The 24,384-nt window shown below is 41.6% G+C and overlaps 1 protein-coding gene across 1 annotated transcript in view; it reads right to left on the reverse strand.

The window, feature by feature from the left end:
* Positions 1-10,538: 10,538 nt before the first annotated feature.
* Positions 10,539-24,384, reverse strand: part of LOC111536832 (stimulated by retinoic acid gene 6 protein-like) — a 38,971-nt gene continuing 25,125 nt past the window's right edge. The window contains exons 11-18 of the mRNA XM_023203354.1: positions 20,100-20,175; positions 17,161-17,242; positions 16,924-16,972; positions 16,334-16,451; positions 15,151-15,270; positions 13,728-13,891; positions 12,849-12,995; positions 10,539-12,221 (exon numbers count right to left, since the gene is read on the reverse strand). Of these exons, the coding sequence (XP_023059122.1) occupies positions 12,076-12,221; positions 12,849-12,995; positions 13,728-13,891; positions 15,151-15,270; positions 16,334-16,451; positions 16,924-16,972; positions 17,161-17,242; positions 20,100-20,175 (902 nt within the window). The 3' untranslated portion in view covers positions 10,539-12,075. The remainder of the gene's footprint in view (positions 12,222-12,848; positions 12,996-13,727; positions 13,892-15,150; positions 15,271-16,333; positions 16,452-16,923; positions 16,973-17,160; positions 17,243-20,099; positions 20,176-24,384) is intronic.

Below are 24,384 nucleotides of genomic sequence, written 5' to 3' on the forward strand. Positions count from 1 at the left end.
AATATGTCGGTTGGGATTGGAACTCCAACGCGGCGCTGAACTCTCATCCGGGACCCTAACCCACCCTCCATGGGACACAGGGAAGGAGAATTGGAGGGAGAGAGTAACCTGATTCAGGTCACGCTAATTAGGCGCCTACTGTGTGCTGAGAAGACCCAACCAGCCCCTCCCATACCCCTCCCTGCCTCCCAAATAGACTGAGCAGCCGCTGGACATCCGCCTGAGCCCGGCAGATTGGAGGGAGGCCTTGCGCCCGGCCTGGGCGCGTCCCCGCCTGCAGAAAGCACCTCTCAAGGTAGCCAGGGACGGTCCAGCGACAACTGCAGCTGGACGCTCATGGTCTCCAAGGCAACGCGGAGGGGAGGGACTGCCCTGGCCCCGCCCACGCTTTTCTTCCCAGGGAGGGGAGGTTGCTCTTAGTAATGGGAGCGCCCCACGTGGAGTAGTAAAACTCAACTACTTTCTTCAATGCCAGTTTCTCCTCTCTACAAGGACTACAACCCCAGGGCCGCCAGGAGCAGCACGATTAAATGTTCTGAAAGGTGGTAGGATATATGAGATGTAGCACTGAGCCATCATGGTCAACAAAGTCCATCCTATCTTATATGCCTTAGTTAAAACCAATCTCTGCTGGGAGACAGCATACGGTAGTGTTTGCCTGTAAGTTAGAAGCTGAAAGACTCTGGAAGAGACCATCTGTGTCTCAGTTTAAAAGAAGTTGAGAGCTCAAAATTCAGGGATCAAGGCTTGCCTGGCCAGAGATGAAAATGCTTGTGGTTGGCACTGAACGTGGCCTAGGGTTTCCCATATATATGAGACACCCAGCGCCTTCTTACAGAATCCCTCACTTTGGCAGTGATATGTTACGATTGCTAATAAATGCTCATTCTTCGGTCCTGGGTGTTATTAACAAGGTGAAGTACTGTAACAAAGATTAGATTCATTTTAGCTGGAAAAAGAAAACGTGTAGGTGACTGAGGGAAGGGATGAAAACACAGTAACAAATAGGTAATGTCCAGGAATTATTTGCAGTCTCATCTCTCTTTCCCATCCAAGGAGACCCTACTGGCTTTGGCCTTGAACGTTAGAAACTATTTTCCCTACCCAGATGCTTTCTGGGTTCTGGTTCCAGGCACATCTGTAATTTAGGGGTTTCTTTCTTTTTAAAAATTATATGGCTATAAATAGTAGGCATGGATATGTCAAGTATGGCATTTTGTTTTAATTGAACTCCATATTTATTGCAGAAAATTAGAAAACAGAAAAACTTCAATGGAGAAAGTAAAATAACCCATAATCCTGCCACTGAGAATTTACCTCCCTTAACTTCCAAGTTTTTGAGACTGCGTGTTTGAGTTTGGATCAAACGTGGAAATTCGTGTTTGCCTTTTGGATGGCATTTCCATTCTCCTCCCAACCTGATAATATCATAGTTGGAAAGACTAACCAGTTAGAGATCATCTGGTTAGTCCACCTCCTGTGTTTAGATATGGGCAAAAAGCCAGAGACAGGGAATGGAAAGAATGACACCAGGGCCTCTGGATCTTTTTCTTGTAGCTCAGCATCATCTTTGATATTTTCCCTCTCACTCTTAACTTTGAAAATGTCTCTTGACCCCATCTTTTCCTTCCTCTATCCCAGACTATTGTCTGTCTTCTGCATAGTCCAGACAAAGCAGAGCAATGAGGACCACCACAAGAGCAAATATTTAATGAGATTTAATGCCTGCAATAACTATGAGAAGGGTGCCTTAACTAACCCATTTTACAGATTAAGAAACTGAAATTCAGAGTCAGTGACTTGGCCAAGATTTCCAAGATAGGAAGATCTAGGATATGAATCTAGACCCTCTAATTCGAGCCTTGAACCACCTGATCTGTGACTAACCAGGAAAAAAGTTATTTAACCAACTGATTGGATGTGCATGTTGAAGCATAGCATACATATCTAAAAGCATGGAAATCATAAGTGGATAGCTCAATGAATTATCTGAAAGGAACGTGCCTAGTAACCAGTACCCATAAGAAATAGAGCGTTACCAACTCTCCAGAAGCCCCTTTTGTGTACTTGTCATGTCACTGCCCTCTCTTCCCCCAGGATAACAAATATTCTAACTTCTGAATTAGTTTTGCTTCTTTAAAATTTTTATTTAAATGGGGACTCTTTTATGTTGGGCTTATTTCATTATGTTTATAAGTTTCATACTTTTTTTTTTGAGACAGTGTCTTGCTCCGTCACCCAGGCTGGAGTGCAGTGGCACAATCACAGCTCACACTGTAACCTCAAACTCCTGGGCTCAAGCAATCCTCCCACTTCAGCCTCCCAAGTAGCTAGAACCACAGGCATATACAACTATACCTGGCTAATTTTTATTTATTTTTTGTTGAGACAGAGTCTCATGGTGTGACCCACACTGGCCTTGAACTCCTAGGTTTAAGTAATCCTCCTGCCTCAACCTCCTGAAGTGCTGGGATTATAGGGATGAGCCACCAGGCTAAGCCTATATATATATTTTAATGTGTCTATAGTTTATTTCTGTATAGTATCCCATTATTAAAAAATATATACCCCATTTTGTTAATCCTTTCTATTATTGATACACATTTGGATTTTTTCAATTTGGAGACTACCAATAATAATGCTGTTCTGACCATTCTTTTGCATGGTGAACATATGTAGGCATTTGTATTGGGTGTATACTTAAGAGTGGAATTGCTGAGTCAAAGAATATGTGTATGTTCATCTTTAAGAGATACTACCAAAGAATTTGCAAATGGTTGTATCAGTTTCCACACAACAGTGTATGAGAGTTCAAGTTGCTCTACATCCTCACCAACACTTGATATTGTCTCCTGTTTTTATTTTAGCCACTACATGGTAGTATCATATTATGGTTTTAATTTGCATTTTCCTGATTAGTAATGATGTGGACACATTTCATATACTTGTTGGACATTTGGATGTGGAATGTCTTTTTGTGGAATGTCTAGTCAAATCTTTTGCCCAATTTTCCTAGCAGATTGTCTGTCTTTTTTCTCATTCATTTATGGGAGTTAGTTACATATCATAAATATGAGGCTTTTTCACATAAATCTGGCAAATATGTATTCCCATTCTGTTCTTGCCTTTTTACTCTCTTGAAGGTGTCTTTCAATGAAGTGATGTTACAATTTTAATAGGTCCCAATTTATCCATTTTTTTCTTTATGGCCAGTACACTTTGTGTCCTACCTAAGAAATCCTTGCCTGCCTCAAGGTCATGAAAATATTCTCTGATATTATCTACTGTAAATATTGTTTTAAACTTTCACATTTAAATTTACAATCCATCTGGAATTGGTTTTTGTTTATAGTGTATGAGTTAGGAGTCAAGATTCATTTCTTTCCCATATGGAGAACCAGCTGACCTGGGCCACTTACTGAAAAGACTATCTTCTCCCTACTGTTCTGCACACCTCTTTCATCATACATAAAATGTCCAAATGTGTGGGTCTGAGTTGGACTCTGTATTCTATTTCTCTTTGTTTCTATCCTTGCACTAGTAGCACACACAGCCTTCATTACTATAGTTTTAAACTAAGTCCCAATATCTGGTAGTGTAAGTCCTCCACTTCTAGTAGGGTGCTGAGAGTGGGGCAGGAAAGTCATTGGGTGGGGGGTTCAGAAATGTTCTCATTGAGGTGACATTTTTTGTTGTGACCAGAAAGACCAGAGGAAGCCAGCCCTGCCCAAGTATTTGTGTGATGGTTATTTTTATGTGTCAACTTGACTAGGCTAAGCGATGCCCAGATAGCTAAGAAAACATTTCTGGGTGTATCTGTGAGGCTATTTTCAGAAGAGATAAGCATGTGAATCAGTAGGCTGAATAATAAAAAAAAGACCTATATAATGTGAGTGGAGATCATCCAATCCTTTGAAGGCCCAAGTATAACAATAAGGTGAAAGAAGGGTGAATTCTCTCTCTCTCTCTGAACTGGGACATCCAACTTCTCCTGCCTTTGGGCATCGGAGATCCTAGTTCTCATGCCTTCAGACTGTGGAATTTACACCAGTGGCTCGCCAGGTTCCCAGGTCTTCAGACTCAGACTGAATTACATCACTACTTTTACTGGTTCTATTGCTTGACTATAACATAGTGTAGGACTTCACAGCCTCTGTAATCATAACAAATCTTCTCTTAGCTATCTATATCTATATATCTATATCTATCTCTCTATTTATCATATTGGTTCTGTTTCTCTGGAGAACCCTAACTAACACAGATTTTGACACTAAGAATAGAGGGAAAAAAATTTAAGGATTAGTTTTTTGAACTGGTTTTGGGGTTTCTGAAAATGGCTCTCTAATCTGTTTAGATATAAAGATGCTAATGACTTTATTCCAGTAGTAGAGAGAGCACTGATAGTCCATGTAGTGAACTATTTATAGAGATGTGCAAAATATCTGGATTGGGTACTTCTAATTAACCACTTATAAGAAGGAAAGAGGTAAGTAAGTCTGTGTATGATACTTCCAAACATTTTTTGAAAACTAAGAAATATAATAATGTTGGTTGATTGCTTTCACTACTGGATAAAGAGGTGAAAGAAAAGCTATTTGAGTCAAGTATTTGAATTCCAAGCTCAAGAGCTACATAAATGACTTAATTCAGAGTGTCTAGGTGTGTCCTGCGGGAGAGACTTATCTCCTGTAGTTGCAGGACTGAAATTACTGAAAATCAGACACAGGATCTTATCCCAGCAATTGGATGAATTGCAAGCAAGTTGAACTCCAAGCCTCCCAGGGTGTCCACTGTTAACGTTCAGGCCTTCATTGGGAAACAGGGTTCTATACGTTGGGATGGGGATGTGTGAGAAAATTTTGATGAAGCTGGGGACACAGAGCTTCTAAATTTTGAAGTCTTCTTTGCCAATAGAAGAGGTATCCCCACTCCCAGAAAAAAGGGCTTTCCCACTCCCAACAGAAATAGCTTCCCACCCACAGTGGTATCAGCCATTCAACCTCTATCTGAGGGCATCAACCCTGCATTGTCTGAAGAAATAAAAGCCTTATATGAGGTAGTTACCATGAAAGATAATAATGATGATTCTTCTCAAGATCTACCCCCACCACCCCTCTCTAGACCTCTAACTAGACTCAAGTCACAGCAGGCCCCTAAGGTTAGGTACAAAGTGTGACGCATGTGGAGGTACACTACACTTCAGAAGATCTGCTTGAGTTTACTAATTTATATAAGCAGGGATCCACAGAACATGTGTGGGAATGGATATTAAAGGTATGGGATAATGGTGAAGGAGCATAAGGCTGAACCAGACTGAATTTATTAAATGGGCTCACTAAGCAGAGATTTTGCAGCTTGAGAAGTTAGAAAGAGCTCTAACAATTTGGTCAGTTTGCTGAGTCATGGATCAAAAGATGAGCAAATTGGAAAAGACTGATCTTTCTTGGTTTAAAGTAGAAGAAGGGACTTAAAGGTTCAAGGATATTGGAATGTTAATGTGAATTTGTCATTTAAAACCCAATCACCCACACCAAAGGGTCCAGAAGACATGTTTTTCTCTAGTACTTTGAGAAATAAATTTGTGAGAGGAGCTCCAGTATCCTTAAAGAGCTCTGCAATCTCTCTTCTCTGTAGGCCAGACCTTACAGTGGAAACAGCAGTCACTCAACTGGAAAACCTAAATGCAATGGGAGTATTTGGATTTTGGACTGGCAGGGGTCAAGTGGAGGCTCAACAGCCCAGATAAGGTGGGCTAAATTACCATAATGAATAGCCGAGTCAAAGAAACAATCAGAATTATGTGACTTGCACAGACCTATAATGTTGGCTACTCATTTACACCAGCAGCTTCCCAGGTTCTCAGGTCTTCAGACTCAGACTAAATTACTTCACTACTTTTCTGGGTTCTTTTGCTTAACTACAGCATATTGTAGGACTAGTTAATTACAGTGTTCTTAGAAGTGAAATAGATAGGAAGTCTACTAAATTCTTGTATGATCCATATAAGCAGAAAAATTCCAGGTCAAGTCACCAAAAGTCTAATTTGAATCTAAAAACAAAAAATCACGGCTCCTCAATCAATTCCAAGTTTTGAGCCTGTTTATACACTTGGAACCCTTTGAATGAAGGGGAAGCTGGGCCCCCTCAAGGAAGGACACAACTGAAAATTTAGACAGTACTGTTAATCTCTCAGCCTTCCACAAGGGACCTACAGCTCTTTACCAAGGTAACTGTGTATTGAGGAAAAGGAAATAATCAGACATTTCACGGACTGCTGGACACTGGCTCCGAACTGACACTGATTTCAGGAGAACTGAAACATTCTTGTGGTATCTTGATCACCCTTCTTTGCCGTAAGATATCACACTAGTCTATTACATTAATGACATTAGACTGATTAGACCTAATGAATGAGAAATAGCAACTACTCTAGACTTATTGGTAAGACATTTGCGTGTCAGAAAAGTCGGAAATAAATCTAACTATAATTCATAAGACTTCTACCTCAGTGAAATTTTTAGGGGTTGGGTGGTGTGGGGTATGTCAACCTATCCCTTCTAAAGTGAAGGAAAAGATGTTGCATCTAGCTCTTCCTACAACCAGAAAGAGACACAATGCCTGGTGAGGCTGTTTGGATTTTGGAGGCAACAACATTCTTCATTTAGGTATGTTACTCTGGCCTTTCCAAGTGGCCCAAAAAGCTGCTAGTTTTGAGTGAGTTAGAAAAATAGGAGAAGGTGGCTGGGCGCGGTGGCTCAAGCCTGTAATCCCAGCACTTTGGGAGGCCGAGACGGGCGGATCACGAGGTCAGGAGATCGAGACCATCTTGGCTAACACGGTGAAACCCCGTCTCTACTAAAAAATACAAAAAAATTAGCCGGGCGAGGTGGTGGACGCCTGTAGTCCCAGCTACTGGGGAGGCTGAGGCAGGAGAATGGCGTAAACCCGGGAGGCGGAGCTTGCAGTGAGCTGAGATCCGGCCACTGCGCTCCAGCCAGGGCGACAGAGCGAGACTCCATCTCAAAAAAAGAAAAATAGGAGAAGGTTCTGCAAAGGTCCAGACAGCTGTCCAAGCTGGTCTGCCACTTGGTCTGCCACAAGTACCATTGATCCAGCAGATTCAATGGTACTTGAGGTGTTAGCAGCAGATAGGGATGCTGTTGAGAGCCTTTGGCATTCTATAGGTAAATTGCAGCTCCTGTCTTTAGGATTTTGGAGAAAGCTACTACCATCATCTACAGATAACTAATCTTCTTTTAAGAGATGGCTCTTGACCTGCTACTGGGACTTAGGAGAAACTGAATGCTTGATCATGCATGGGCCACCAAGTTACTACGTGCCCTGAGCTGCCCATCATGAACTTGGTGTTATCTGATCCACCAACCCATAAAGTTGCCATGCACAGCAACACTTCATCATTCAATGGAAGTGGTGTGTGTATATGTGTGTGTGTGTGTGTGTGTGTGTATATATATATATATATATATGGTTGAGCCTGAACAGGACCTGAAGGTACAAATAAGTTACAAGAAGAAGTGGTCCAAATGCCTGTGGTTCCTACTCTTGTTACAATGCCTTCTCTCTCCCAGCCTGTACCTTGTGGTCTCATGGGGAGTATCTAATGTGGAAGTGAACAATACAAAATGGAGTCACTTGTGTCAAAACTCTAACCAAAATGGTGTCAGGGAGGATCCATAAAGCAGAAGCCCTCACGCTTGCATTCTGAAATACCTGCATATCTCCTTCATACCTTGTTAACAGAATAACAATAGAACTTATCACAGAAATCTTCTCTGACCTGCAGTATTTCAGATAAGACACTTGGGCCAGGACATTTGCCTAGAAACAGCTATCTTCTCCCAGTGAACTAACACCAAGTCCTGAAATGAGTCACTGAAACCAATGAGTTTTGTTTTAGAGCAGTCTGCATGTGCTTCTTGATGATCGTATGTTTTCAGTCTTTTAAAATTTATTAAGACTTTTAAAGGGCCTAACATATGGTTTATCCTGGAAAAGGTTCCATATACACTTGAGAAGAATACATGTTCTTTTGTTATTGTATAGAGTATTTTGTATGTATTGCTAGAACTTATTGATTTATGGTGTTATTCAAGTCCTCCATTTCCTTATAAATCTTCTGTCTGGTTTTTATATCCATTGAAAGTGAGGTATTGGCTGGACACAGTGGCTCATGCCTGTAATCACAGCACTTTGGGAGGCCAAAGTGGGTCGATCACTTGAGGACAGGAGTTCAAGACCAGCCCGGACAACATGGTGAAAACTCGTCTTTACAAAAAAATACAAGAAAAAGGAAAAAATTAGCCAGGCATGCTGGCATATGCCTGTAGTCCCAGCTACTCAAGAGGTTGAGGTGGGAGGATTGCTTAAGCCCAAGAGGTGCAAGTTGTAGTGAGCTGAGATCACACCACTGTACTCCAGCTTGGGCAATGAAGTCAGATCCAGTCTCACAAAAAAAAAAAAAAAAAAAAAAAAGAGAGAATAAAGAAAGAAAATGAGGTATTGAAGTCTCTAACTATTATTGTAAAATTGTCTATTTCTCCCTTCAATTTTGTCAATTTTGCTTCGTATGTTTTGGAGTCTAATGTTATATATGCATATGTTTATAATTGTTATATATTCCTGGTGGGTTAAACCCTTTTTCAATATATAATACACTTCTTTATCTCCTTAACCCATTTTTTCTGAAAATCTTTTTGTTTTGATAATATCTAGCCACTCTGGCTCTTTTTCGGTTATGACTTGCATAGAATATCTTATTCCATCATTTTACTTTCAATCTTTTTTGTTTATAGATCTAGAATATAGACAGATTATGTTCTTTATCTTCTCTGCCAACCCCTGCTTTATAACTGGATGATTCTAATACATTTAAATTTAAAGTAATTACTGAGAAGGAAGGATACATTTCTGCTATCTATCTATTTGTTTTCTGTATGTCTCATATGTTATTTGTTCTTCAATTCATTCATTTCAGTCTTTTTGTGTTTAGTTGATTTTTTTATAGTGTACTATTTTGATTATCTTCATTTCCCATTTCTGCATGTTTTTAGTTATTTTCTTAGTTGTTACCTTGGGTATTAAAATTAACATCTTAAACTTATGACAACCTAGTTTGACTGATGCCAACTTAGTTTCAATTATAAACAAACCCTGCTCCCACACATTTTCATCCCTTCCCCTTTATAAAGTTACTGTCATAGATTGCATTTTTATACCTTGTGTGCCCAATAACATAGATTTATCATAAGTGATTTATGCTTTTGCTTTTTTAGTCATAGAGGAAATAAAGGCACTCTAAATGAAACATACAATAATACTGGGTTTTCTATTTGTTAATGAAGTTGCCTTTATCAGTGATCTTTATTTCTTCACATGGCTTTGAGGTACTATATACTTTTACCTCTGCATGAAGAACTCACTTAAAATATTTTTATGGCAGGTCTATTAGTGAAAAACTACCTTGACTTTTGTTTATCTGGAAATACCTGAATTTCTTCTTCTGTCAAAGGATACGATTTTCCAAATATAAAACTTTTGATTGACAGTTTTTTCTTTCATCAGTTAAAATATATCATCACATTACCTTCTGCCCTTCATGGTTTCTGATAAGATATCCACTGTTAATCTTATTGAGGATCATTCACTTGTGATGAGTCTTTTCCCCTTTGCATCTTTCCAGATTTTTTTCTTCATCTTTGATTTTCAACAACTTGGCTATAATGTGTTTCAGTGTATATCTCATTGAGTTTATCCAGCTTCATTAAGCTTCTTGGGTGTGTAGATTCATGTCTTTCATTTAATTTGGAAAGTTTTCAGCCACTAATTTTTTCAAATATTTTTCTTCTCATTTTTCTCTTTCTTCCCCTAATGGGACTCTTATAATGTGTATGTTAGTTCTTTTGATATGTCTCACAAGTTCCTCAGGTTGTGTTCATGCTGGTGACCTTGAAGGCTACCCAGGGTCTTCAGACAGCCTTGGTGTCTTGTCTGAGCCTGCCTGAGGGTGGCATGGGAACAGGCAGTCCTGAAGCTCTACTACCTAAGATTGACACTGGGTTCTTTTAAATATTATGCTTCTGTTAATACATTCTGTGTCTACCTCATCTGATCCCTAGAAAGCAATGAGGCCTAGTGGTCCCAAATAAAGCTTCTTCATGTTGAGTGTCTTCATCTAGCATGATCTCCAAACTCCCAGGAAACTTCAAAGCTGGAAGGTATGCCTTGCCTTTTCCCTAACACAAATAAGAATGCCCTATGTCACATCCAGCTCCCATGTCGCTTCCTCTGGAAACTCTTCACTAACTTTTCACAGGCAGAATTAGTAGTTTTCTTTTCCAAGTCTCCATAGAACTTATACAAGCTGATGTTATTATATGTAGTGGGTTGGATTACAGAGAGCTGTTTTACATATTAGCCTCCTCAATTCACTGCAAGGTTTCCAATAGGTATTCACTCACTATTCATTCACACCATGATGCCAGGATTGATTTTGGTAAGTGAATTCATAGTCAAAAGATTTATTCATCTTGATCTCATTATTTTATTGATTCCAAGATCTTATTATGTTATAGGTGTGTGCTTGGTGATAGTCAGCAAAACCTGAGAAGGCCTCTTTCTTCATGGAGCTGATATTTTAGTGAGAGGGTGAGCAGATATTAACCAGATCATCACAAAGTGTTATATGACAAATAACAATAGCTAATATCTATTGAGAGTTTAGGATGTGTGAGACACTATCTTAAGAGTGTTTGCCTCTATTAACTTATTTTTTTCCTCAAAACAATTTTAGGTGTTAGGGGGTATTACTGTCTTTTTATAGATAAGAAAAGTGAATAAAGGCAAAGTAATTGGGCTGCTATCACACACCTACAAAGTGGTGGCATGGGAATCCCAACACTTTGAGTCTTGGTTTTCTCAGTTTCTAAAAAGCAGGATGATAAAGCTCAGTTAGAGATTAAACTAAAAAGAGACAATGCTGGCAAACACCTAGCAACAGGACTAGGTTTACATTAGGTGCTTAACAATAACAACTGAATTACAATTGCTCTTGGACTCATGAGGGGAATGGGGATTCCCCTTTGCCCTGTTGGTGGGATCCTCATAATAACTGCAGAAGCTTCATAAGGAATTTTGAATGGACAGATTTTGTACAAGTTCTGGGCCAGGTTTTTGTGTTTCAGCATGAAATGTGGTTAAGTACTGGGCTTTGCACAGGACAAATGTCCAAGCCTCCTGGCACAACGTTTGGCCCTTCTTGGGATGGTCCTGGCCAGCCCCTAGAGCTCTGTACCACGACATGTCACATGACTCACCTTCCTCAAACATGCTTGGGGCTTGCTTGCTCACACAACTTTACTCTTGTGATCCCCCACCTAGAATACCTGCTTACCCTGTCTTTGTATCTTCAGACAGGTGGCTTTTCCAAGTAATCCCACCCTTATTAGAGAGAATCTGTACATCTGCTTTATGACTAAGGCCCAAGTTAGCTCTGATCCATTCCTCATCCCAGTGGCAATGGGAGAGAAAGCCTGTTGTGTGCCTGCTTGTCCAACAACATTGGGGCCAGGATCATGGATTTCCTTCTCTCACATCCACCATAAAGCCTGGCAAGAAGGAAGCAATGAGGATACTGAAATCCACATTCTGTTCCAGAGAAAAATGGTATCTGATGGTTAAACTCTCCTGATGTACACATTTTACCACCTTCTCCATTGACATAAAATTCTGCTTTGTAGGTAAACTAAGTGCTTTTAACAGGTAACTCTCCAAGGATGCCTACCCACAACGGATAGTGAAAGTCATTAATGGGCAAAGTTTGTTCAACAGATTTTTCTTTAGTTTTTTAATCTTTTTTGCCAAGGGAGTGAAATAGTCCTGAGACTTCATTCCTCAGCCCAGGTGGCCACCCCATGAGTGGCCAATATTGTCTGCCATCTGCATGGATGGTGCTGTGCCATCCCATTTCATTGCAGGGGACAGCTTCTGCTTAGATTGAGCCCTCTCTTGGTGGCAGATGTCCTAGCCTGGCTTTGGAGCAGATGATGGGGGCCAGCGTCAGCTCTCCAAGCATGCCATCAGAATTTGGGATTCCTGGGAACTGTGCCCTGATTTTAATTTTCTGTGTATGATGAGTCTTGGGTTGTTGATTAGGGTCTGCAACAGGAACCACCTTGTTCTGGACCTAGCTGAGACACGGGGACCTAGGATAGAATCAGAGCAGACGGACTGAAGGAGTGAGGGGTCTCAGGGAGGGGAACTCCCTCTCCAAAGTGTTTGCAAGGGCTGCCTGGAATGTGTAAGATGTGGCAGAAGGAGCTGGACAGGGACTCCTGGGGACATGAGGGAGGTTGAAGGGATGTAAGTTGTCCTTTAGAATTGAGTATCTGCAGTGTTGGGAATAGCAATTAACACAGTCTGAGCCCTAGCGAGGCAGAGAGCCTCAGAGATCTTGTGGTAAGCAACAGGGCAGAATCATCAAACTGTAGCCTCATCTTGGAAGGCATCTGCCATGTAGCCTGGGATATGGGTTGGAGACTCAAACAAATGGGATATGGAGAACTCCACTAGCAGAACTAGAGTTCATTTCCAGGAACAAGGCAGGAGGCCACCTAACAGGACAAGGACACAAGGCCTGAGTGGGTCCCATCGTCAGGTTGACTGGGAGCTAAGCCTCCTGGGCTTCCTAGTTCAAGGGCACCCAGGGCATGCAGTATAGAGAAAAGGAGCAGGAAAAGTGGAACCTGGGGCACCACAGGGATCCCAGGGAGCCTTGGGGTATTTACTTCCTGCTGTCTGAATCCAGCATAGGCTCAAACAGGAGCCGTTACCTGCCGATTGATTTAGGCACCAGTATTTGGTGGTCTGCTGCAGTTTCTTCTCCTTGTGATTTGCGATCAGGATGTGGCAAAAGCTGACGAGCACAGGGTTGGTGTGATAATGGTCCACATAGAGCATCCCGATCCATGCACTGAACCCTGAAATCCAGAGGCAGGTCAGGCCAGGCAGTACCTCCTGACATGGCCCCATTTGTGCTTTTCATGATATAACTACGAGCCAGTTTGCTCTCCATTGGTGCCTGAGTCTTTTTTGAGAATCTAGAAAATGAGGTAGAAAGATCTGCAGGACTCTTAGAGATCATATTCTAATCTGCCCATTTTATGGGGAACTCAAAGCTCAAAGGGTTAGGAGCTGCTGTGGCTAATCCCAAGCAAGCATCGGTACATTTATTGAATAGATGAGTAAATGAATGACCAGGCTCAAAATAAAATAAAAACTACTTTTGCCTCATCAGAAATGGCTTTGAATTTGGAGCATTTCAACTGAACAGAACATCTTCTGCACTGTTTCCAACTAACAACACTAATAATTCTGAGATATGTTCTTCCTAAAAATTTTCAGAGCTATGCATTCATAAATTAACTTCTAAGTGTTCAGACAGAATTTGACTACCTTTGACTCCTCCTCCTCTATACCCCAAAGGTCTGCCAAATGGGCAGGAATGTAATAGCCTTGAATTCTCTTTTGACCAGGGGGCTGAATGTGTCTTTACTACTCAGCTGTATAGCCTCTGCTGGAAGATAAACTCTGAGCATAAATGAAAGGCATGAACTCCGGGCCTCTGCTACTTGTCTTCCCAGGCAGCTGCCACAGAGGTGCAAGACCAGCCCTCTCCAGAGGATGTGACCAGGTGGGTGCTGGTCACTTACCCATGTCTGCTCCCTCATAGCCATTCTGCATGATAGTCCTGTCGATGCGGGCAATCAGCCATGTGCCAAGGAGGCAACTGATGAGCAGCCTAGAAAGGCAGGCACCCAGACCCAGTAGCACGTTGTAGAAGAACAGGAAGTAGTTGAAGTTGTGGAACACTTTCCTGCAAACAGAAGCCAGCCCAAGGCATCACCTTTCAGTAGAGCAAGGTGGCTGGGCAGGTGGGCTCTGGAGTCCCCCAGACCCAGGATCAAATCCTACAGGTTCAGGATCAAAGCTTTGTGACCTCGTGCCTTAAAGGGGAGCTGATTGCCCTCACCTCACAGCACTGGTGTGAGGAATGGCTCAGGTACAGTGTGGGGGCTGCTGAGCACATTGAAGGATGAATGTCAGTGGGAACAGTCATTGTTTCATGTGATCCTTGGGGTTTGAGGCTTCCTGCATGATAAGAAATTTCACGGGGCTGCAGTGGGTCATTGATTATGGCAGAGGGTGGGGCTTCCCCACTGTCTGTTGCACCAGGGACCTATTCCCAGCTGCAGCTGTTCCAAAGTCTTCCAAAGGAAATTTCCCAAATGACCACCTGATCATGTGGTTTCCTGTTGCCTCTGGAATAAAGTCCAAACTTTGCATCCTGAGTTTCAGCCCCCTCACTGCCCCCAGGGGTTTTCAGGTCTTGTCACTTTGTGTCCCCTTCCTGTCACTCACTAAGGCCACTGCATGGCAACCATTTGTGATTCTCAATCTTCTAACACATTCTGCCCTTATGTGGCTTCCTGCCTTTGTCCTTGTGGTGCTGGCTGCCAGCCACACCCTCTCCTCTTCTCTGCCTGTAGAAATCCTACCGTTCTGCTGACCTCAGCTCCAGAGACCCATCTGCAGTGGCGTTAACCACCCCTGCCTCTCCTCCTCCTCCAGGTTTCTCCTTTTACACTCCCTGGCGTCCTCTGTCCTTGTTTATGTGCCCGTTGTCTGTTCCAGTGGACTGAGCTTCTCACAGACAGATTGTGCTGGGATTATTTCTTTACCCTCATGCCCATGTTGTTCCCCCAATGAATGGATGGCTTTGAATGAATGAATTAGAAAGGATTTCCATGTGCCAAGCACTATTGTTCTAAGTTCATATTTTGACACATTTCATCCTTACAACACCTCTTTGAGGTATGCACAATTATTTGTAAATGGGGAAACTGAGGTTCATAGATGTTGAGTAAGATCCCACATGTCACATGGCTCCTAAGGGGTGAAGCCAGGATCTGAACCCTGCCAGTCCAGCTCCAGAGCCCACCACTGACCCACTGTACCTCACCCTCTGAGAGAATGTGGGGCCCACCTAGGAACCTGGCATGGGGGACAGGGAAGAACCCAGAGATGGCTGAAGCCAAAGGCCTACAATTCCCTCATTCCCTCCTTCACTGTCACCTGTTGTTGAGAGCCAGGGGCTTCTGCTTGTCAGCTGTGCCCAGTTTTGGCTGTAGGAAGAAGCTGGCAGCAATCCACATCTGCAGGATCATGAGACCCACGACGATGGATATGGTGAGGCTGAAACACAAGGTGGGGCCATCCTGAGGCAGCCTTTTCCTTTCTGCCAGACCCTTCTCTGATGCCCAGCGAGAGAGAGGAGACAGGTTGACCACCCGGCAGAACAATGATAATGTGAATTCCATGCTTTACGCTTACAAGGCATTCCCATGCCCACTATGCAGAGAAAATCGAGGCTCACAAAGGGGAGGTGACCTTCCCAAGACCACATGGTCAGGCCTTCTAGCTCCAGACCACAGACCATTACTCCAGGATTTCACTGATGTCCCTTTCACCAGGGGTGGCCGCTAGGTGAGCAGTTTAACAGGTTGGGAATTAAAAAATGGAATGGGGTTCTTGGAAGTTCCTGAGAATACCACAAGAGAGTGGACAGGACAGGCTCTGCCTCCAACTCACAGGTGGCAAGTATGGAATCAAGAGGCTCAGAGAAGGGAGGGGCCCCAGAGAGCACTGCATGCTGTGTTGACATCCCCTGAGTGGCAATGAGAGGTAGTGGCTAAAAGGAGGCTTTGGTTTCAGATTGCCCAGCTCCCAATCCTGAGTCCTCCCCCTGCTTGGAGGAAACGCTCAGTCTCTCTGTGCCTCTGTTCCCCGGTCTGCAAAATGGAAGGTAACACAAGCACCAAATTCACAGGCTGTTATGAGAAAAGATGCATACTAAATGCTCAATGAAGCCAACATTCACTTTGTCTTCCAGATATGTAAACTGAGAGGTAGAGAAGTGGCGTAACTTACCCCAGGTCACACAGCAGATCCAAAAGCTTTGCCAGGATTTCCTGCCTCCTTCCATCATACTGTCTTGCCTCTCATTTTACCTTCCTAAACTTCAATTTTCCCAGCTGGAAAATGGACATACATGTATCCCCCCCCACACACACATGGTTGTGAGGGTGTTATGGAATGATGTGAGAGGCAGTCTTTTATGAATGCTGTTTCCTCTCCCCATAAGTTGCTATGATGACCCATCTCTGGGTCAGGGCCAAGACCATGGGTCCACACAGCAGCTGGTGGGCACACCAGCTCTCAGAACACAGCAATGACAGGATACCCGCCCAGCACTTACATCCCAATGCCCAGCCCTTGCAGCATCTCCAGGCCCTGGTTGTGAACGATGGGCAGCACCAGGCCGTACATGATTGCCATGCCACATAGGCTCTGCACCACGTGAATGATGAGGTAGCCTAGGAATGAAGGGAGCTGGTGGTAACTCAAGGTCCTTCGTGAGCCACCCCCTATGCCCCTCCTTGCAGGCTACCCTCTACCCTTCTCCTGCCAGACACCCTGGCACGCTTGCTTATCTGTTTCTTCTGCCTGGCAAGGCCTCACCTTCCTTCCTGTTCACTTCCTACTCTACCTGCTAGGTGCAGTTCGACTGTCAACTCCCCTAGAAGGCATCTGAGCCCCGCCCTGGGGCTGGATAGTCATTTTCTTCTCCTCTGGGTCACCACCACCCTTAGCATATGTACTCCCTGGGTTCAGGACGGGTGGTGAGGAGGACCTCGAGACTATGTTTCTCCTTCTGTCCTAAGGGTCCCTCAAGGGCAGAGGCTAGGGCTGCTTCTGACCACCTCTCTCCTCCCCACTCACAGCCAGGACTCCCTAGGTGATGAAGGCATGTGTGTTGAATTGGATGGGTCACATATCGGCACTTACCCCATAGAATATAGGCTATTTGCCAGCCAGAGTACCTTGCAATGGCCACCTGAGGTTTCAAAGGAAAAAAGAGGTCTCAGAGAAGGAGGAAAACTTCATTACCTCTGCCACATGTGCCCAGCATCCCTTTCTCATTGGAAGTTCACCCACCAACCCCGTGAGGCGGGTGTCACGCTCACCCTCAGGTTTTGGCATATGGCTTAGTCTCAGATCAGAGAGAGACCTCGGCAGACTCACCACGCTCGCTGAGGAGGCCGGGTTATGGAACTTCAAAGGAAGAAAATGTTTATCTCCTGCCCAAAGCCTCTTTATGTGCTTTCTGGAAAAGATGTAGTACATTAAGTAGTGCCCATAACTGATGGTTCTTTGTGCGTAATTAGAGTCCCATAGATAGCACAGGAAGGCCTTACAGGGCTGATAGTAGGCACCCTGGCCTCCCTGTGCTGACTGCAGCTCACCAGGTAGCCCCGAGTTGCCTTAAAAGTCTTGATCTTTAGTCTAGATTATATTTTATAAAAATAATATGTATTTATTGAGTCATAATGGTGACTGAATCTGATAGATGAGATTATGTGTGACTTGTTTCTCCCTCCTTCCTTCCTTCCTTCCTTCCTTCCTTCCTTCCTTCCTTCCTTTCTTTCTTTTTCTTTCTTTCTTTCTTTCTTTCTTTCTTTCTTTCTTTCTTTCTTTTCTTTCTTTCTTTCTTTCCTGTCTTTCTTCTCTTCTTTTTTTTTTTTTTTGACAGCGTTTCACTCTGTCACCTAGGCTGGAGTACAGTGGCACCATTTTGGCTCACTGCAACCTCTGCCTCCTGGGCTTCAGCAATCCTCCCACCTCAGCCTCCCAAGTAGTTGGGACTATAGGAACACGCCACCATGTCCAGCTAATTTTTTTTTATTTTAACTTTTTGTAGAGACAGGGTCTCAATATACTGCCCAGGCTGGTCTCAAACTCCTGGACTCAAGCCATCCCCCTGCCTAGGCCTCTCAATGTGGTAGGATTACAGGTGCGAGCCACTGCACCTGGCCTATTTTTCTTTCTATATTTTCTTATTTTTCTATGATGAATATATATTACCTATGTAATAAGATTTAAAAACAGTTGAAAACATAACCAGGTGTGGTGGCATGTGCCTGTAGTCCCAGCTACTCGGGAGGCTGAGGCAGGAGAATTACTTAAACCTGGGGGGCAGAGGTTGCAGTGAGTCAAGATCGTGCCACTGCACTCCAGCCTGGGCGACAGACCAAGACTCTGTCAAAAAAATACATAAATAAAGTTGAAAACAGAAAACCAATTTCATTGATTGCCTAACCTTATAACAATGTAAAGGAAAACGACAAAGGGGAAACAACCCCTCACAAGTCACAGCTTCATCTTTCAATGTTCTAGTCCAGTCCTTGGCCCCGTGCATAAAGATGAGGTTGATAGCATTATGTTCATAGTCTACACTCATATTTGTGTCCCGGCTTTTTTACTTCTCATTCTATCCCCAGCAGTTTTCAGCCTGTTTTGTACTTTTCATGACCACTAAACTGGAAAGACTTGGAACAAATACAGAATGCAAATATCTCAATAATAATTTTTGTATATATTACATGTTGAAGTGATAATATTTGAGATATATTGGGTTAAATAAAACATGATTAAGACTAATGTAACCTGTCTATTTTTACTTTTTAAACAGAGGCTACTAGAACTTTCAAAGTTGAACATGTGAATTTCATTTTGTTTCTGTTTGGCAGCATGGAGTTGAGTGTGGTACCACCAACACATACAACACACACAGAGCACACACTCATATTTGCATTGTGCATGGAAAATTTCTGAAAGTATGCACAGAAAACAATTAACAGTGGTTAGCTTGGGGCAAAAAATTCGGGGTTTGAGTAGGAGGAAGACTTACTTTACACTAAACATTTTTTGTAATATTTTTTAAAGCACCTGTATGTAGGTTGGAATAATAAAAACTAAAACGCTGGCACAATGCTAGTGCTCTGCAGTTTGTAGTGTGATTCTCATCCTTGATGTCCTCTGCCTCATGGTTCAGATAAGGAAGCAGGACAGGCATCATCACTCTTGGGTGACAGGTGGAGGCAGGGGCAGCCTGGAAGGGGATGCAGGCCTCCTCTCCCTGTGCCCTCGGCCGCACATCCATGTCCCTGCAGCTCCCTTTGCATCATGTTTGTCCCTGGTTGTGCTCAAATGTCTCAGTGAATATCTCCCAGCCACACGCAGACTAATGAGGGAAGGAGCAGACATGTGCCCACATCAGGCAGGGCAGAGGGAGTAGCAGTATCCAGACCACCTGTGGGGTCCAGTGAGAAGAAAGTAGAGACAGGGAGCAAGGCAGGGCTGGTGGAGAGCTGGGACGCTTCCTGCCAGGAGAGTCTTCTTGTGGGTGTCCTCTGCAAGAGACTCGCCCTTTGGGCAGGCAGATGAGGAGGATGTAAAGGCAGGACGCTCTTCAGAGCTGGAAATTGGCCTGGACTTCCTGTAAGACTGTGTGTGTGTGTGTCTGTGTGTGTGCACGTGCGTGTGCGTGTGTGGTGTGTGTGTGTGTGTGTGTGTGAGAGAGAGAGAGAGAGAGAGAGAGAGAGATGACCAGCAGGTACCTAAAACCCAACTGATATCTGCTTGCAAATGCTCACAACATGTTTAAAGCCATTCCCTCTTCCTATACTGCTTTTCTTGAGTTGATGCCCCTTGTCCCCTTGATTCAATATTCGTTGATGTTCTCTTGAGCCAGATTCACCTGCTGGGGACCCAGTGTTAATAGCCCTGTAGAGCAAGGCAGGTATGATACCCAGTATAGGTGTCTGAGTGTAAAAGAAATAACAAGGTCTCTGGGGTCAGAAAGAGTTGATCGTCTGCTAATTGCTTGGGCAAGTTATTTAATTTTGTTGATTTTCAGCTTTCTCAACTGTAAAAATAGGGATGAAAGGACTTATCCCTCAGAGTTATTGTGAAATTCAAGTAAAGACTCTAAGCATAATGTTAGCTCAATGTAGAAGTTCAAATCAATAATGCTTTTCTTCTTCCTACTAAAAAATGTGGTTAGCCCTGGACCTTGCATTCACTTCCTAGGCCCACTGAAGGCACTATTGGAGATTCTGAGGAAAGCTTGTCATACATATTTCTGGTGAAAGACACACAAATGACTCTGAGAGTGCTCTTACCTATAACAGACCAAAATGTGGAACAGATAGCTCACACACGTGAGAGAGGCAGGCAAAATGGTCGCCACCCAGACTCCTGAAATATGAAAAGTGATATGAGAATCCTTGAAAAATAAACATGAAATGGAATTTTTTAAAATGCAGAATCCTGCACCAGAAAATTCTAAGCAAATCAAGTAGACTTTAACACATTTCTTGTGTAAGTAAACTTTTGCTCATTTTCTGTTTTATTTTAGTTGCACACATCCTTAGTATACTTCCTGCATACTCCTCTCATTTTGTACTAGTATTTTCACTCTACAGTGAATAAAGGAAGAGAAGCTGTGGAGTATTTCCCATATATCATACATAGCCTCTGTCCACGAAAAACATATTTGACCTCTAATTGATTGCCACTTTTTTGGGAGGGGTGTTGGTTATACCTCAACCGGGTACAAAGATAGCTGGGATCAAGATGTCTTGGCTATTCACTCACCCACCCTCCAGCAAGTTTTGATATTGAGAATCTAATTTGCTTTTAGAGAGACTGTGTGAGTTCATAAAAGAGGGATGTAGAAACAGGGAAGTAGGATGATTTGTTGGTTTAAAAACTTCTGTAGAAGTTGATGATCAATAGGTGCAAAAAAAGTATTTGACAAAATCCAACATCTCTTTGCAATTAAAAACATTCAGCATCTGGTGTTCTGTTGCACAGTACAGAAACTATAGTTAACAATAATGTGTTGTATATTTCAAAATAGCTAGAAGACAGGATTTTGAATGTTCTCACCATAAATAAATGATAAATGTTTGAGGGGATGGGTTTACTGATTTAATCATCAGTCGATGTATATAGGTATCTAAAACATCACATTGTAGCTAATAAATATGTACAATTTTTATGTGTCAATTACAAAAAAAGCAAAACAAAAAAACACTACTCAACTTATTAGGAATACAAAATAACTTCCTTAGCCTGATAAAGAGCACTGCTAAAAACCCACAGCTAACATCACACTTAGTGGTAAAAGACTGAATGCTTTCCCCCAACCTCAAGAACAACAACAACAACAAAAATATCTACTCTCACCAATTCTAGCCAAAATTGTACTAGAGGTTCGAACCAGTGCAATTAGGCAAGAAAAAGAAAATAAAATGCATCCAGATTGGAAAGGAAAAAATAAAACTCTATTCACAAATGCATGATCTCATATATAGAAAAACCAGGAAATACATAAAAAAAGTATTAGAACTAATAAATGAGTACAGTAAGGTTTACAGGGCACAAGAGAAATACATAAAAGTCAATTGTATTTCTATACACAAGCAATGAACAATCTGAAAATGAAATAAGAAAATGATTGCATTTACAATAGTATCAAAAATAATAAAATAATATTAAATTTAGCAAAAGAATGTACAACTTGTACACTGAAAGCCACAAAAGATTTTGAAAAAATTTAAAGAAGACATAAATTACTGGGAAGACTTCCCACATTCACATATAGGATATTCATTGTTAACATAGCAATACTACCCAAATGGATCTATAGATCCAACTCAATCCCTATCATAATTCAAATGCCATCTTAGCATTAATTGACAAGCTAATTCTAATATTCATACAAAATTGAAGGAACCAAGAACAGGCAATAAAATTCTGAAAAAGAAAAAGAAAATTATAGGACTTTCTGTTCCTAATTTCAAACTTACTACAAAGTTATAGTAATGAAGGCACAGTGATACTGACATAAGGACAGACAAATAGATCAATGGAATAGAATTGAGAATCCAAAATAAACCCTCACACTTATGGTCAATTTATTATCAACACAGATGACAAGACAATTCAATGGGGCAAAAAAATGTGTTTTTTGACAAATGGTGCTGGAACAACTTGATATTCACATGCAAAACAATGAAATTAGACTCCTACCTCACACCATACATAAAAATGAGCTCAAAATGGATCAAAGGCCTACATGTAAGAGCCAAAACTAAAAAAGTCTTAGAAGAAAATATGAGAAAAATCCCTGTGACCTTGGGTTAGGCAATGGTTTCTTAGATATGACACCAAAAGCACAAGTGATACAAGAAAAAACAGATATGTTTGGCTTCATCGAAATTGGAAACATTTGTGTTTCAAAAGATATCATCAAAAAAAGTGAAAAAGTAACACACAAAATGGGAGAAAACATTTTCAAATCATGTATCTCATAAGGGATTTGTATACAAACTATATAAGCACACTTACAGCTCAATAAATAAACAGACAAATCATCCAATGTTTACATGATCAAAGAATCTGAACAGACATTTCTCAAAAGAATATATACAAATGGCCAGTACGTGTAAAAGTACATGTAAAGTTACTAGACACTATTAGCCACTAAAGAAATGAAAATAAAAACAATAGTGAGATTCCACTGCATCTCCACTAGATGGCTATAAACAAAAAGATGGATAATAATAAGTGTTGGCAAGGATGTGGAGAAATTGGAATTTCCACAATGCTGGTAAGACTAGACAGTGATGCAGCTACTTTTGAAAACAGTCTACCAGTTCTCCGAAAGGTTAAACATAGAGTTGTCATATGTTTAACAGGCTATTCCACTCCTAGATATATACCCAAAATATGTAAAAAATATATATATAATACTTGTACATGAATGTTCCTAGCAGTATTATTTGTAATAGCCAAAAAGTTACAGCAACCCAAATTTTTATCAACTGATGAATGGATAAATAAAATGTGGTATATTCAAATAATGGAACAGTAATTGACAATAAAAAGGAATGAAAAATAATTTAAAAATTTGGACACATGATATGATATGGATGAACCTTGTAAACACTGTGCTATGTGAAAGAAGCCTGTCACAAAGGGTGATGTATTGTAAATAGGAGGAATAAGTTCAAGAGATCTATTGTACAACATGGTGACTGTAGTTCATAATGATATATTATATTCTACAAAAATGCTGAATGAATGTTAAGTATTCCATCACAAAAATGGTAACTATTTGAGGTAATGTATTTGTCAATGAGCTAGATTTAGCCATTTTAAAATTATATATACTTCAAAACATTATGTTGTACAGAATAAATACATACAATTTTATGTCAGTTTAAAAAATGAATTTGAAAAAGAGATGACATTATCATATTATTCCATTTCTATGATAGGTCTGGAATAGGAAAATCCTTAAGTATATAAAATAGATTCGTAGTTGTTTAGGACAAGAAAGGTTAGAGGGAAATGGGTCATGATGCTTTGGGAAGGTGACGAAAAATGTTCTAAATGGTTGCACAATCTTGAGAAAATACTAAAAACCATTGAATGGTACACTTAAATGGATAAATGTATGGAATGTGGATTATGTCTCCATAAAGGTGTTTCAAGGCCAGGTGTAGTAGCTCACATCTGTAATCCTAGCACTCTGGGAGGCCAAAGTGGGAGGACTGCTGGACTGCAGGAGTTTGAGACCAGCCTGGGCAACATAGCAAGATCCTGTCTCTACAGAAAAAAATCAGCAAATTAGCTGGGTGTGGTGGCATGTGCTTGTGGTCCTAGCCACTTGGCAAGCAGAGTAGGAGGACTGCCTGAGCCTGGGAGGTTGAGGCTGCAGTAAGCCATAATCATGCATCTAAGCCTGAGTGACACAGTGATACCCTCTCTGGAAAAAAAAAATGTTTCTTAAAAAGAAAGAAAATGAAAGCAGATTTCCTTTCAAGTTCCAAATGTGTCCTTGTCCTTGTCCCAGGATCACTAGGACTAGGCAATGGCTATATTCCAAATCTTAACCAACCCCAAAACTGCCATAAATCCCACCCCAGAGGATGCAGAGGAAAACGTGTTTGGAGGGGAAGGATGAGATGAGTCTGGCTACAAGAAGGGTGAGTGTAGAGTTGCTCCAGCTAACAGCACGAACACCTTACACATTTAATTTAATGCCTTTATCTTCCCAGACAAAGGTGAAGTATGATCAGCTTGAAAGTTTCTCTTGACAAGTGGGTAGCTGTTTTAAAGCTAGAAGAGACCAGGATAAAGACAAATTTAATGTTTTGATTGTCAAAATGTCTAAATACATCAAAACATGAGTGAACATGGTGATATATTCACCATAAAGCACAGAGACCAAGAAAGTGAGGTTTCCTTTAAAATTTTTTCTGAAAACAGAGACAAAAATGTGTATTTCTAAAAGTAAGATTTAGAATGGGTATCACTGAAATTAAAGCTTAGAATATACTCTCTCAGTGTTATACTCAGGGAATCATTATGTTGAACATAAATCTCCACTGAAGA

Source organism: Piliocolobus tephrosceles, chromosome 14 (assembly GCF_002776525.5).
Source record: "Piliocolobus tephrosceles isolate RC106 chromosome 14, ASM277652v3, whole genome shotgun sequence".
Classification (NCBI taxonomy): Eukaryota; Metazoa; Chordata; class Mammalia; order Primates; family Cercopithecidae; genus Piliocolobus; species Piliocolobus tephrosceles.